The sequence below is a fragment of the Mesoplodon densirostris genome, chromosome 15 (assembly GCF_025265405.1).
Source record: "Mesoplodon densirostris isolate mMesDen1 chromosome 15, mMesDen1 primary haplotype, whole genome shotgun sequence".
NCBI lineage: Eukaryota > Metazoa > Chordata > Mammalia > Artiodactyla > Ziphiidae > Mesoplodon > Mesoplodon densirostris.
The window spans coordinates 28,945,170-28,959,281 of NC_082675.1; the positions used below are offsets into that span (position 1 = coordinate 28,945,170).

Sequence of the window (14,112 nt, forward strand, 5' to 3'; positions counted from 1 at the left end):
CTTGTTTATTTTATGTAGATATTTTCTCCTTCTGGAACCCTGCTGTCTAATGCTGGAGCCACATGTTCTGTTGAGTGTTGAGATGTAGCTAGTCTGAATCAAGTTCTGCTTAAAGTATAAGATGTACAAATATAGGGAGAAAAAGTGTAAAATATCTCAGTAATTTGAAAAATATTGATTATATGTTCAAATGACACTATTTTTAAATGTTGAATTAAATAAAACATCTTGTCAAAATTCATCTCTTTTTAAAACTTGGCTGTTAGACATTTTTAAAGTTATATATGTGGCTCGCATTACATTTCATTGGACAGTGCTATACTAGAACCTTAGCTTAGACCAGAAATCTCAGAGAAATAAATTTCCCTGAAATCTTAAATCATAAAACTTTATTGTTACAAAGATCTAGAGTTACTTTGTTAATGTGGCTACCCCAAACTGCATGACTCTGTCCCATGTCCCAAAAAGTGTCTCATAGGACATACAAGGATGTGATAGGCAGTTTATGGACTTGTCTTTCTCACCATACATCTGCCGCCTCCCCTTTGCCTCTGATTTTTGGGGAAAATTATATTTGTAAGAAGAAAGAAGGAAGCTTTTCGAGTGTGAGTTGATGGTAGTGGGGTGAGGGACGCCATCTGTCCAGAAGCACCCATGCTGTGTAAGCTTTGTCTCTGGTTCTTTTTCCTAAAGGGAGCCTCTGTCTTCACCTCAGTCTTAATCTAGATTTACGGGATACGAGTGGTGTTTTCATTATTGGCTACAGTTTCATGTTAGTTTTCCTGTGAAGATTTCTGGCATATGTGGATATAAAATGATTTAGAACCTGCCAGGACAAAGGAGAGCTGTTAATATTCACATCTAAAGTGACTGTTATCTGAAACCAGTAACTGTGTTTGTGATGGTAATCACATGAAATACACAACTAATAAAGTTATAAGTAAATATATACTTCGAACAAATTACAGTGGGTTTCGAGTTTAAATACATCACTTTACAACTCCTTCGAGGGGCTTTCTTCAGTGAGAAATGGGGGTGGGGTTGCAGATGGTGTGGGGGCATTGCTCCTTGAGTGCGGTTCAGCTGAGTGTGCAGTCGGGGGAGGTGAGCGGCCCCGTCTGCTCCAAATGGGAGCCGAGGGTAGTGCTGGGTCCCTGGCCTCACAGTCGGCAGCACTGGCAGCACCACCGAGGCAGGTGAGCCTGGAGCCTGCTTGCCAGGTGTGTCACAGGGGAGGCAAAGTTGAGTGAGTTTGCTGCCCAGAGACCTGGCAAAATGACATTGCCCTTTGTTTTTTCTTCTTAAAATTCACTAGCATTAAATCTCTCTTCCTCCCCCACCCTCCTGCTGACTCTTCTTGTTGACAGATTCTGGATTTGTTGCATATTCTGGGAAGTGGTCCAGTAAGACTTGGTTTTTGGCATCATCTTGTTTACTGACATTGTTGAGTTTTGTCCCAAGTATAAGGCCAAGTTGCTGTAACTAGATCTCAGTGAAGAATTGACCAGCATGCTTTCTGGAGACAGTTAACATTTTTGTTGGATACTTAAACTATCTGGTGTCTGACCCTGATGATTATTTCCAAGATGCAGAGCCTTGTGAGGGGTTCAAATTCTGACTCTGCTACTCGTTAGCTGTCATCTCATTAGTCACAACAAGTCCCAAGGCAGGTGACAGTCCTGTTTCATTGGAGGAAAATAGGCTGTCTCTTCATCTTGGTCTAAATCCTGCCTGATCTGAAGTCCAGGCGTGCTGAGGAGTCTTCCCAACCCGGTGTCCAGCCAGCTGCCTGAGCTGCTGGTGTACCTGGTGGGGACAGTCAACTTGAAGGCCTCTGGCACTGCAGGGACCTGCTGGGAGGTCTCACCATTGGTTCTCCGCTAAACTGGACAGTGGCAATGAGCAGGGCACACTGGGTCACTTTCAAGGGCCATCTTGGTCACTCTTCCAGAGGCACATGCCTCTGGATTAGGAGACAGCACAACCTGACTTTGGCGAAGATCTTCTTACTAGGACCAGTATTTTGGTGAGGTTAAAGTCACTACATTTTATTAAGATTATTGTATTCAACTACATACTGATGTGCATCAATATTAAATGCTTTATTATTGGGACTTCCCTGGTGGCGCAGTGGTTCAGAATCCTCCTGCCAGTGCAGGGGACACAGGTTCAAGCCCTGGTCCAGGAGGATCCCACATGCCGCAGAGCGGCTAAGCCTGTGCGCCACAACTACTGAGCCTGTGCTCTAGAGCCCACGAGTCACAACTACTGAGCCCACGTGCCACAACTACTGAAACCCGTGTGCCTGGAGCCTGTGCTCCACAACAAGAGAAACGACCGTGATGAGAAGCCCACGCACCACAACGAAGAGTAGCCCCCACTCGCCGCAACTAGAGAAAGCCCACGCGCAGCAATGAAGACCCAACGCAACTAAGATAGATAGGTTTATTAAAAATGCTTTATTATTATTAAATATTCAACTTAAAATAGACATAGCTAGAAGTGGTATGACAAAACACGTTTTTCTTTTTCATTCATATGTTAGCATCACAGGGTTTTCTTAAGTTAAATATAGAATTTCAGTTTCATAAATTTTATTTAAGGAAAGTCAAAACTTTAGTGTTTGCATTTGTTTCTCATTTCCCTACTTAGAAACGGTGGAAAGAACTTTCTAAGGAAGATGTATGTCCTGTTTTCGATCATTCACCAAACAAAATAATGACTGAAAAATACAACGGGAACAGGATAGGCCTAGAAGAAGAAAAACTGACAAGTGACAGGTGTACAGGACTGTCCTCTAAAATGCAAGATACTCTGGAGGAAAACAGCGAGAGGTAAGGTTACTGCAATAACAATGCTTGAAAAGATGAGACTTTTATTTTAATAAGTTCTGTGGATGGGAACTAATATAGACCTTTAGTGTATTGAGTTAATGTAACCATTTATTTATTACTCAAGGGCATTTAAGTAGTATATAATGACATCATTGATCTCAAAGAAGCTGATACTTAAAGACGGAAACCTGTTGGAAAATGGTTTAACACAATACTTATTGAGTGTAAGAGTTGATATAATTAGATGCTAAAATGTGTAGTATGATGCAGAAAACAGAGTATGAATACCTGCCGTTTGTACAGTTATAGTGTTCACGCTACTGTTACAATGTAATTGGTAATATGCTTTTAATACCATTATGAAATAATTAAATGAATATTTCAACTTAATTCTGTTATTGGAAGAAAAAAATATTTTTCAAAAAAATTCACCTAGGGGCTTCCCTGGTAGCACAGTGGTTGAGAGTCCGCCTGCCGATGCAGGGGACATGGGTTCGTGCCCCGGTCCTGGAGGATCCCACATGCCGCAGAGTGGCTGGGCCCGTGAGCCATGGCCGCTGAGCCTGTGCGTCCGGAGCCTGTGCTCTGCAACGGGAGAGGCCACAGCAGTGAGAGGCCCGTGTACCACAAAAAAAAAAAAAAAAAAAATCACATAAAATGCCCTATACTTTTTGAGTTTTTAATCCATATGAATGTGTAAACTCTTCAAGTTTTTAAATTTGAAAAATTACGTTTCTTGGGCTCCAAATATCTCACACATTACGAAGCTGGTGTCCTGAGGTGTGAGTCTCTCAGAAAAGTGAATGAGCGCTTTTACTCCCTCTCTTCAATATCTCTGGAAGACTTTTTTTCTTTTCTTTTTGTCAAATATGCTTTTTCTTGTGGAAAATTTTATGCTGTAGTCATATTTGTTACAGTGGGATCTTGGGATGTGCTGTGAAAATCGTTAAGGTCTCCTATACATTATAGCTTCAGTTCTGTATTTCCCCAATATAAAAATTGCCTGAAATTTTATAAAAGGTAGTGTATGACAGTACATAGTAAGTTGCTATATATCATATTGAAGAGTTTATTATGACTTAGCAGTGCTACTCCTTATGTGTGGCTTCAGTGGTTTAGACTACAAGTTAAAGCATAAAGTTGTTTCTTCTTCTACCTTAGATTTACTAGTTTTAAGTCAGGAAATAATACTGGGAGCTCTGTATCCTTTTATATATTTTATATATGTTTTGCCTGATCTTGACTGCAGTGTAATTTGTTTTATTGGCAGGTACATACATACTTGTTATAGTGAATTTTCAGTCTAGAGAGTGAATTCTGAGTAATAATTTTTGCAAGTCATTGTAGGAAATATTCAGGTAGAGTTCACACAGCCAGAGATACCTGTGTGTGTGATAAGTTAAAGTGAAAAAGACATTAGGAAGACTGCAAAGCATATGGAGATGAGCAAAACATAGTCCCCAAGTTGCTAATACACTTAAGGGACAAAACAAGAACCCAGACTAGCAACATAAATTATTTACTATAAATGAAATGCTGTAGGATGAGAATAGAAGGGCTCTAGAGGGTGAGAGAACCAGAGACAAGAGGTTTCTTAGTTTAGAAGGAAACAAACTTGGAGAACAGCAAAAAAAAAAAAAAACATTTGGGCAAGAACAAGGTTGTACATGGCAGGAGAACACGTGTTCTTGTCTCTTGGGTGTGTAACTAGGAGTGGGGTTGCTGGCCACACGTGGCCACTCCGTGTTGAGCATTTTTTGGCCAGTTTTCCAAGTGGTTGCATCACTTCACCTTCCTACCAGCAATGTCTGAAGGTGCCAATATTCCCACATAATTTAACGTTGATAAAATAATCTAATATGTAGTCCATATTCAGAGTTCTCGAATTATAAAAAAAATCCACCTTAAAGCTTTACAGAAAATTACTGAGATATAATTTACATACCATAGAATTCACAAAATTTAGAGCGTACAGTTTACTGGATTGAATGTATGTACAGAGTTTTGTGGCCATCGCCATAATGTAATTTTGGAACATTTTTATGATCCCAGTCTCTATAGCTATTTTAAAAAGTAATTCAAGATCTGATCCAGGATCATGCATTGTATTTGGTTGATGTGGTTCTTTAGTCTCCTTTAACCTGGGACTATCCACCACCTTTAGTTTTCCCCCGTTGCTGGACATTGCAGCTTATAGATGAGTTGCCTTTTAGGATGCCTCACAATCTGGATTCTTCTGATTGTTTTTCACTATTAGATACAGGTTAAACATTTGGGCCAGGAAAAAAGCTGCTTCTTAATGTAGTAGACGCTGAAAAGGCATTCAAGATTTTTAGTCAAGCCATACCATCAGAGCTGTGCTTCAGAATAATTACTGGAGTGTAGTATTTACTCTGAAGGCATGGAAACTGGTTAGGCTTTTGCTGTAATATAAGCAGTAAGTGAAAAGAGGAGATGGATTTTGTGAGATTTTTTTTTTATTAACTGATTTTAATAACATGACATAAAACCCCTACACTTGATATAATTGTTATGCAAAATACATAGATGAATACTGTCTTCTTTTAAAAACATAAATAAGCAAGATGTGAAAATAGGCAAGTTTCCATTAAATAAGTGAAAAAAATTTTTTAAGTTTTGCTTTCCATATCATTTGGTGTTATAAAATGTTTAGCTTTCATCAGCTTCAGGGTTTGTGTTGCTCCCAAATTTTTCATATAACTGAACTCTCAAATCTGCTAACACCCACTGAATTGATTCCACACTGGATGGTAAGGCGTCAGTTTCTTCTTGAAAGTTTTTCTTTGCTTCTTCTAGCATTTCTCATGTTTCTTCTTGAGAATGGCTAATGAAAACCACCAGTCTGATGAGGTGTCATTAAGCAGTCCTCGTCTGCAAGCATGATGTCCTAACAAGCATCTTCTAAGTTTGGGAGTTGTTTCTTTTTTACTTCTGTTTCTTCCTTCAGCTCTGATTCTGCTTGTATTCCATGCAAATCTGTATGTCCTTTGTTGATTTTCAAAAGTAACATTGACATCTTCTGCTGTCTTCTTCATGGTGACTGCCATCTTAGGCTTGTGAGACTTTTTTCAAGGGAAAAAAATAGTAGTTTTCATGTTGCCTTCGGTCATTCTTTGTGTTGTTCTGGGACCATGATCCCAGAGTCAAAGAGCTTCCTTTGGAACAAAAATTCTGTATTGAATAGGAAAATGGGAGCTAGAAAAGGGATGGGCAGACAGCAGTAGGCACTCACACAGCAGAATATTCAAGGAAATGTTAAGTATAGGGGCCTTTGTGAAAAATCAAATATGAACTCCAAAGGGGATCAGATGCCTGGGGACCCTCTGTCTTCCCACTCCTGCTGGCTGGCTAGCAAAGAAAGAAAAAATACTGACACCATGCTTCTTTTCAGGTCCTACTAAAAATATTCATTTACATAAAACTGTACCAGCAATTGTCATTGAATTACGTGAGTGCACCTCTGAACCATTTAGAGTATTGAAGCTTTTCCCCTTTTTGTTCCAGCATCTGAATGAGTTGAGAAGTGGGGTGGAGTGGGCAGGGTGTGTGTGCTCTGCCTGGTGGTTGAGCCCAGCCCTGCTGATGTGCTCTTGTGTGTTCACAGTGCTCTGCGTAAGCGCCTTCGGGAGGACAGGAAAGCCAGCACAGCTCAGAAGGTGCAGCAGATGAAGCAGAGGCTGAACGAGACCGAACGAAAAAGGAAAAGGTGGTTATATTGGCAACCTATTCTCACTAAGATGGGGTTTGTGTCCGTCATTTTGGTTGGCGCCTTTGTTGGCTGGACACTGTTTTTTCAGCAAAATGCCCTATAAGTAATTAATTTTGCCCCGCAAGCTTCAGCACTGGTAGCTGACAGTGTTGCGTGAATCACAGGGGTTCATCTGTTAGCAAACTCCTCAGACACCAGACGGTGCAGTTGACTAGACACCCACAGAGAATTGGGGTGTGCAGTCCCCTCAGCACCCCAAGGCGCTGCCCACACTGTACCCGCTCCCTAAAATAAAGACTTGAATGCTTCTTAAGAACTGGTACATTTTCAACTGTATTCATACATGTTAAGTGTAATATTTCACCTGACCAGACTGAGAAGTCCTTTATCACGAGGATTCGTTTTTGGAGGCTGTCTGGATTTTAACCTGCACTTGATATAAGCAATAAATATTGTGGTTTTATGGACATTATTACTGGAAAGAAAATGACCTTTAAGTAATGCGTGTAATGTATAATGTACTGTTCACATGGGCATCAACATTTTATATTCTTAACCATTGCAGGGTAAATATATTTTATAAGTACCTATTTAATCTTACTTTTGTAGTTAAATGTACTTTTTAAAAGCTCAATTTGAAAAAAAATCTGTTACCACAAAAAAAAAATAATAAAGTGTATGTTGATTCAATTGTACTGGATACATTTTCCTAAAGAAAAGTTTGATATGAGCAGGTAGAACTCTGAATAAGCAATTTTTACTATATATTTGCATTTCTTTTATGTTTTACAGTTTTCCCAATTTTAAAAAGAAAAAGAAACAAAAATTTTCTCTAAAAATATCTTTGAAGGAAAATTCTCCTTACTGGCGTAGTCAGGTAACAGTTGGTCAAGACTTTGTAAAGAAACTGGTTTCTGTAAAGCCCATTATTAATACTGTTTATTTTTCAGGAAAATTTCAATGTAATTACCCTAATTTATAATTGGGGTAAACCATAATTTAGGAAATAAAAATAACGAGCAGCATTTTATCATCCATGATTTCAGTTTATTAGACTGAAGTTTTGCAGTAAAAACTTTTTTAAGTTCTTTCTACTTCAATAAATAGTATAATGATGTTCAAACCTACACTGTCCCTTTAACTTCTTAATGGGTATTTTTAGAGCATATTGTTTAATGAATCTAATTGCTCATTTGAGTGCTAGCTTTCTTCAGATCATAACATTCCTTTCAGTGTTTAACTTGTTTTACTTAAACTTTAAATAGTTGTTATAAATTTATTGGCTGAAATAATGAAATCACATTATTTCAGTGGTTTTCAAACTTTGCTTGTTGGATTTCTGAGGGGTCACCAGGAGGTGGTAGGAAGGACCCCAAGCTGCCAACCTTTACCTCCAACTTTCACTTCCAGCAGATAAAGTAGGCTGTCTCTGCTTTATCCACTTTACATACTAGGTACGATTGCTGCATGAGGTTTAATTCTTTTCAGTGGGCAGTGATCATTTCAACAACAGTTTGAAAACCATCGGTATAGATAGACTTTTGAGTTGGTTCGAATAGCCTTCTCAAGTGGGTTGAGTTATGCTGAGAGTTTGAGAGCAGGACGCAGGTGGTGCTGTGTGTGGAGGACAGTTTGTGTCACATGTGCCCATGCCCCGCTCAGCACCACTGTGTCCTGTAACCTTTACATGGAAGGAGGTAAGAAGGATGTTGCTGTGTCTGCCTGCATCACCCCTGTGTTCAGGCACCATGACCCTTACATTTTAGGTCGTTATTGGTTTAAAACCTTTCTTTCCAATTTGCTGTGGTTTATCTTTGCTAAAATACAGTATATTACTCTGCAAGTCAAATACAGGTAGACCTATTCAGTTCCAACTGTGGGTCGCCTTGCTTTCAATAAAAGGCAAAGACTTTATGGGAAACACAAGCTGATAATGATACCCTTGTCCCCGGGCAGGGTGGACGTGCTTCGTGGGGCTCAGTGCTTCAGCTTTGCTCTTTGCTTCCCGTCCTTCTGGAGATGTTTGCCATAATGTATTTTTAAAATCACATCTGGTGTAGCGGACACTTGTTGATAAACTTCTGCTGCTGCAAACATTAGTCATCTTTCCTCCTCCAAGCACATCCCTGAGGAGAGCATGTTAATTTTTACCAGGGATTGTGTTTTTGGTGGGTGCCCTATACTAGTTACTGAAAATGCATGGCCAAGTGCCTGACCTTTATTAAAGAAGGCGTCTAGTCAGAGGGGCGGGCCAGGCGGGGTCCTGCCCTCAGGGAACAGCAGAGGAGTCGGCAACCACGGTGGGTGTGCATCTTCCCAGAACTTGTGTCTGTAGGTCTTCGTGATGTTTTCTAATTAGAACAGATGCTGAAAATGAGTTGTACGGTTTGACTTCGATGAGGTGCTGGTATTTTCTTAATAAAAAAGCCAGAAGCTTTATTATTTTTAAGAAAGACTATCTGCATTAATACCTAGTTCATTTGTGTTTGTATCTGCTCCTGCCGATAAACTGACAGCACCCCTGATTCAGCACCGTCTTTTCTGGCTGTACCAATGGGCTCTGTACTCATTCCCACGTGCAACCAAGCATTTTATGCCACCCTACTACTGATTTTTATTTATGCTTGCATGTGTAGAATATCTACAAATACAGTTCTCCATATTTAGTTTATCCATATGTAGCATAGAAATGATGTAAAAGTGCATAGAGAACTTTGGTAATGTACAGACCACTTCCATGTTTAGATGCTTTATATATTTGCTCTGTCCTTATCCTCTTCTATATTTTTGGTCCATTTTATTATGTATTAGTATTTCTACCAAGAAATGAACAAAAAAAGAGAAAGGAAGTTAAAAAGTTGATTTTTTTTAATAGGTGCATCAGAGGAAGGAATTGTGACCTTAAGTTAATTTTATGTACACTTGTGCGTGTCCCCTTTGTTTCAAATAAACTAGAATTGATGGTTTGAATAAAAAAAATACATATTGGTTTAAAAAGTAGTTTCTGGCATGGAGCAGTCCTCCAGCTTCTGTATCAGTTCCGTCTTTGCTTTCAACGTCCTTGACAGTGATGGTTGTTCCCACTTAGAGGTCATTTCCGTGGTGCCAGGCATGGTGCTGGGGCTTCCCACGTGTTCTCCTGGTAACCTCACAACAAGCCCGTGCAGCAGGTGGTGGTGTTGCTGAGCCAGAGTCAGCCTGAGACTTGACCTTTCTACCTTCTCTCCTGTTGCCATCATTGAAGACTCTCATGTAGAGTGTATTTTAGAATTAAATTCTCAAAGAAAGACAACTTCTGCAAGTCGTTTCCCTCTTAGAAAAATATCTCTGACTAGATTCTGTGTGAACAGACACAGGCTAGAACCTGATTATGTTAGAAATATTTTATTGACCGTTGTATACTCTCTTTTAGTGAGTACATTTCCAGAGTGACTGCCTGGTTATTGTACAGATTTTAAAATCTAGTCTGCCTTGATTTTTACTTTCAGACACGAGTCTTACAGAGACTTTTTAAATGCAGTATATTGTAAGCCTAATGCCATTATGTCTATCATCCGTTTCTCCCTATGTCCAGGCAAGAGTCTAAGAGTCACACCTTCCGTCAGCACTGACTTATTTCTGGTTCCAGCAGGTCCCTGTGGGTTTGTTAGTGGGGTAGAAAGCGTGGACAAGGGCGGGGTGGCTGAGGTTAGGACTCCAATGTCCATCCCCTGCTGGAGCTGAGTGCCTGGCAGGGATGGCGTGTTCTGGGCTCCCATTTCTACATCACAGCTATTCAAGTCTCTCTTACTTCAGGAAACCCTTATTTGGCGTTGGCTTATCTAGATGATAGTCATCTTATAAATAAAGTTTTGAAAAACAGAAATTCAGTATTTTTTCACATAATAAAATTAAGTTTTTTTGACTTAAAATACAGGCCTTGGTCGTCCCCTGGATGATTTATTCTGGAGTTGACCTGTGTCTTTCATCTTTTCCCTAGTTCATTGGTTTGGATTTGATTCCATCTTTCCTTGTATCTGTCTTCAAAGCACTGTTTCTGGGACAGCAGCACCCACAGCCCCTACAACAGCAGATAAGTTAGAAATGCCAGGTGTCCTCTTGTTCTGCTGAATGTGGATGAGTGATGTCATGTTGCAGAGTACTGCCCCGGCTAAGCAGTGACTCAGCCTGAGGGGCTTTTAGTTGGGTCGAGGGATTGTCTTTATCAGTAACAACCTGACAACGAGAATTCTCAAATGCTGTGACCGTCTCTGTGCAGTCCAGTGGGAGAATGAAAAATCCAATCATTGGTACTCTTTCTGTTTGGGTTTTATAATTTAGAGTGGAATATGGGAATTTTAGGATTTAGGGAGGATGGATATTACTTGCAGAGTCTACTTTAATACTGTTGTCTGGTTTTCCATCACGTGGTATATTGGGGGAGCTATAAGGAGAATGGAATGGAAATTTTTTTCTTTATGGAGACCATTTTTTAAAGAAAAGCATCAATTCTTTATTGTTGCTCTAATTTGGCATAGATTTTTTAGACATATGATGATGTTGATATTTCAAATTACTGCTATAAAAAACCTGAAGTTATTTTGAGTTTGATGAATTCGGGAGTTTCCCACTGGGTAAGTTGATGTTGTCTGTAAGGCAGTGAGTGCCTTGCTCACCGCAGAGAAGTGTATGGGACTCTTTTCAGTAAAGCAAGGATGAGTATCTTGTGGCAGGAACTACTTCGGTGTGGAGCCAGCCCCTGTCAAGACCTTTTAGTTGTTCTAAGGGGTAGTTCATCCTTGCTGAGTGTGTCTTTAACACACTGCTGGGGAGGCAACACCTGCCGGTTCTGCCAGTCAGTAGATACACCTCTCCAAGGTGCATCCCGTTACCCGATTTTCAGACGAGAAAACTGAGTCAAAGAATAAGTAACGTGCCCAAGGTTGTACATCTAGATCATGAGAGAGCTGAGATTTGAACTCCAGTCTGTAGAATCCCAGTAACTCCAGGCCTCATGCTTTCCCATTATGTCACACGCAACCTGTTTTTATGGAATATTTAAATGGAAAAGCATTAGACAGCTACTGTTACCCATTAAAATCCAAAATAACCTTCTTTTTATTTATTTTTTTTTATTTTTTTTTTATTTTTTATTTTTTTTTTTTTTTTGCGGTATGCGGGCCTCTCACTGTTGTGGCCTCCCCCGTTGCGGAGCACAGGCTCCGGACGCGCAGGCTCAGCGGCCATGGCTCACGGGCCCAGCCGCTCCGCGGCATATGGGATCCTCCCAGACCGGGGCACGAACCCGTATCCCCTGCATCGGCAGGCGGACTCTCAACCACTTGCGCCACCAGGGAGGCCCCTTTTTATTTTTTAAGTGAAACAAATCAAAGTTTTCCCCTCCAAAAAATTTTGTGGAACAGTTTGGACTACCACTGAGCCAGAGTAATACTGGAACATCAGAGCACTCTCTAAACCAAACCATTATTTCATTCACTCTGACTGGATCAGTTCCTTGGTTTTAACAAGGGGACTTCTGAAGGTGTGGGAAACACATGCATATTTTGCAGCACTCAGGGTCAGTCAGAAGCTCTTTTCCTCACATCAGCCACTTTGGTTCAGGCTTCTCAGGTCCCTGCAAGAAGCACCTGTGGTAGTTTCTGTGACCACAGGCACCTAACAAGAATGCTTCCTTGGTGTCTGGACATTTCTTTGTCAGTGCTGGAAATGAGACACCCAAGGAGCCAGCAGTCAGGAAGAAACTAACTCGTAGTATTGGGGGTCTTGACTAAATGTTTTGGATAAATGTGTGGGTGTGGTTTATATTTCCTATTTATACACGTTGAGGCACAACAATGACAAGTATTTAGATCTGTTTTTTTTTTTTTTTGTCAGAGCAAGGGAAGTTGAGGGGAAATACCAGTTACCACCTCAGAAGTTCAGCCATTTGCAAATATTGTGAAATAACATTAAAAACTCACCTGCCCTTAAATTAGTTGTTATTTCATCTCTCTATCACTTGTTTAAACTCTCATTTATCTTTACTTTTTGGTATTAAAGTACAATAAATCTATCAATTATTTTATGTCTGTTTTCTTTTAATACTTAAATCATGTCACTTCGGTTCTGTATTTCTGTGATCATTAGTATTACCCTTCAGGACAAAAAGCATGCTGCTAACAGTCCATGAGTTAAAGATATAAGCCAACTTTATGTTCATACATTACATTCATAATATTTTAGCAGTATGATACAGTGGAGGTCCAAATTGGATTAGACTTTTGCATTGAATTCCAAAGTATTGGTAAGTCTAGCACATACCATATAATCTTGCTAAACTGTTACGGGTACATTTTTTTTTTTTAACTGTCTGTCTGTCAGTATAGCTCACATGGAGGTCATTTCTTGAGTAATACAGGATGACCTAAAAAAATTCATAGTTATTAATTCTTGTAAAAGAGTGAGAGTTATGGTGCTTTAACATGAGTCTACCTCACACCACCAATTCTGTTTGAAAATCAAGCACGTAAGCAGTTTTACCGAGGTAACAGCGAAACACTCAGTGTGATTGAGTGTGATGTGTTGGAATGTTTTTTGGTTGCCTTTTTAGTTCATTGTTAGTCCTTTTATGTTTGTGTGTATCTGTGTATGTCTGTGTGTTTGGTAAATATGAATTGAATAGATGACTTCTTATTTTATGTTTTAGGCCAAGATTGACAGACACCTAAATATTCATGACTTGAGAATATTCTGCAGCTATAAATTTTGAACCATTGCTGTGCAAAGCAAGACCTGGAGCCCACTCCGGAAACTAAGTGAGGCTTGATAAGCCTGTAGATTGCCTCACATTTGTCTGTTTACAAAGTAAACCTTACATCCAGGGAATGAAGAGCACCACCAGCAGAAGACTTTGCAGAGCCCTTTCATTTGATGCATTGTTAAGTTTTTTAATGCGTGTGTGAAATGTAGAGAGATGTAAAAGAAATCAATTAGGAAAGACTACTTTGTATTGTACTGCCATTCCTACTGTATTTTTATACTTTTTGGCAGCATTAAATATTTTTATTAAATAGACTGTGTTGGTTTGTGTGCATTATCTTAGGACAGCTCTGCTTCAAATAATGAATGTTTTCCTAAGGGTTTGCTCTCAAGTTTTTATAACTAGCAACTAACATTTAAATTGAACTTGGTTCAAAACATTGGCCCCTTGGTTTTTTAAGATGTTTATTTAGTTATAACCCTATCAATATAGGTTAGGTGAATGCAACAAAAGAAAAGTTATAATATCCCTTTTGTTACCTGGAAAAATATTAATATGGATAATGGTATTAAATCAATTTTAGATAAGTACAGCAATTCAGTGCAGTTTTTAAATCACAGTGTTACTCTCTCCTTGGAGGTTGTGCTTTCCCCAAACACCTCCTGTTGTAAAGAGACCAAAGGTTCCTTCCTGAGGGGGCATTTGGCCTCTTGACTGTCTAATTTCCCGACCACGTGCTGGGCTTGGGCTCTGAACCCACTCAGTCCTCAGTCCTGGTGATACTCATCCAGAGACACTCACATCTGCGT

At 39.7% G+C, this 14,112-nt stretch overlaps 1 protein-coding gene and 1 pseudogene across 3 annotated transcripts in view; one reads left to right on the plus strand and one right to left on the minus strand.

Annotated features, from left to right (window-relative positions):
• Positions 1 to 13,599, plus strand: part of PTPN2 (protein tyrosine phosphatase non-receptor type 2) — an 80,712-nt gene extending 67,113 nt beyond the window's left edge. The window contains exons 8-11 of one of the 3 annotated variants that reach the window (XM_060119144.1): positions 2,653 to 2,834; positions 6,460 to 6,561; positions 7,357 to 7,441; positions 10,544 to 11,618. In XM_060119144.1, the coding sequence (XP_059975127.1) occupies positions 2,653 to 2,834; positions 6,460 to 6,561; positions 7,357 to 7,441; positions 10,544 to 10,645 (471 nt within the window). In that variant the 3' untranslated portion in view covers positions 10,646 to 11,618. Of the gene's footprint in view, positions 1 to 2,652; positions 2,835 to 6,459; positions 7,255 to 7,356; positions 7,442 to 10,543; positions 11,619 to 13,249 lie in introns of those variants that run through there. The other 2 variants (XM_060119143.1, XM_060119142.1) reach the window with 2 other exon arrangements.
• Positions 5,505 to 5,902, minus strand: LOC132503175 (prefoldin subunit 4-like; annotated as a pseudogene).
• Positions 13,600 to 14,112: the final 513 nt, after the last annotated feature.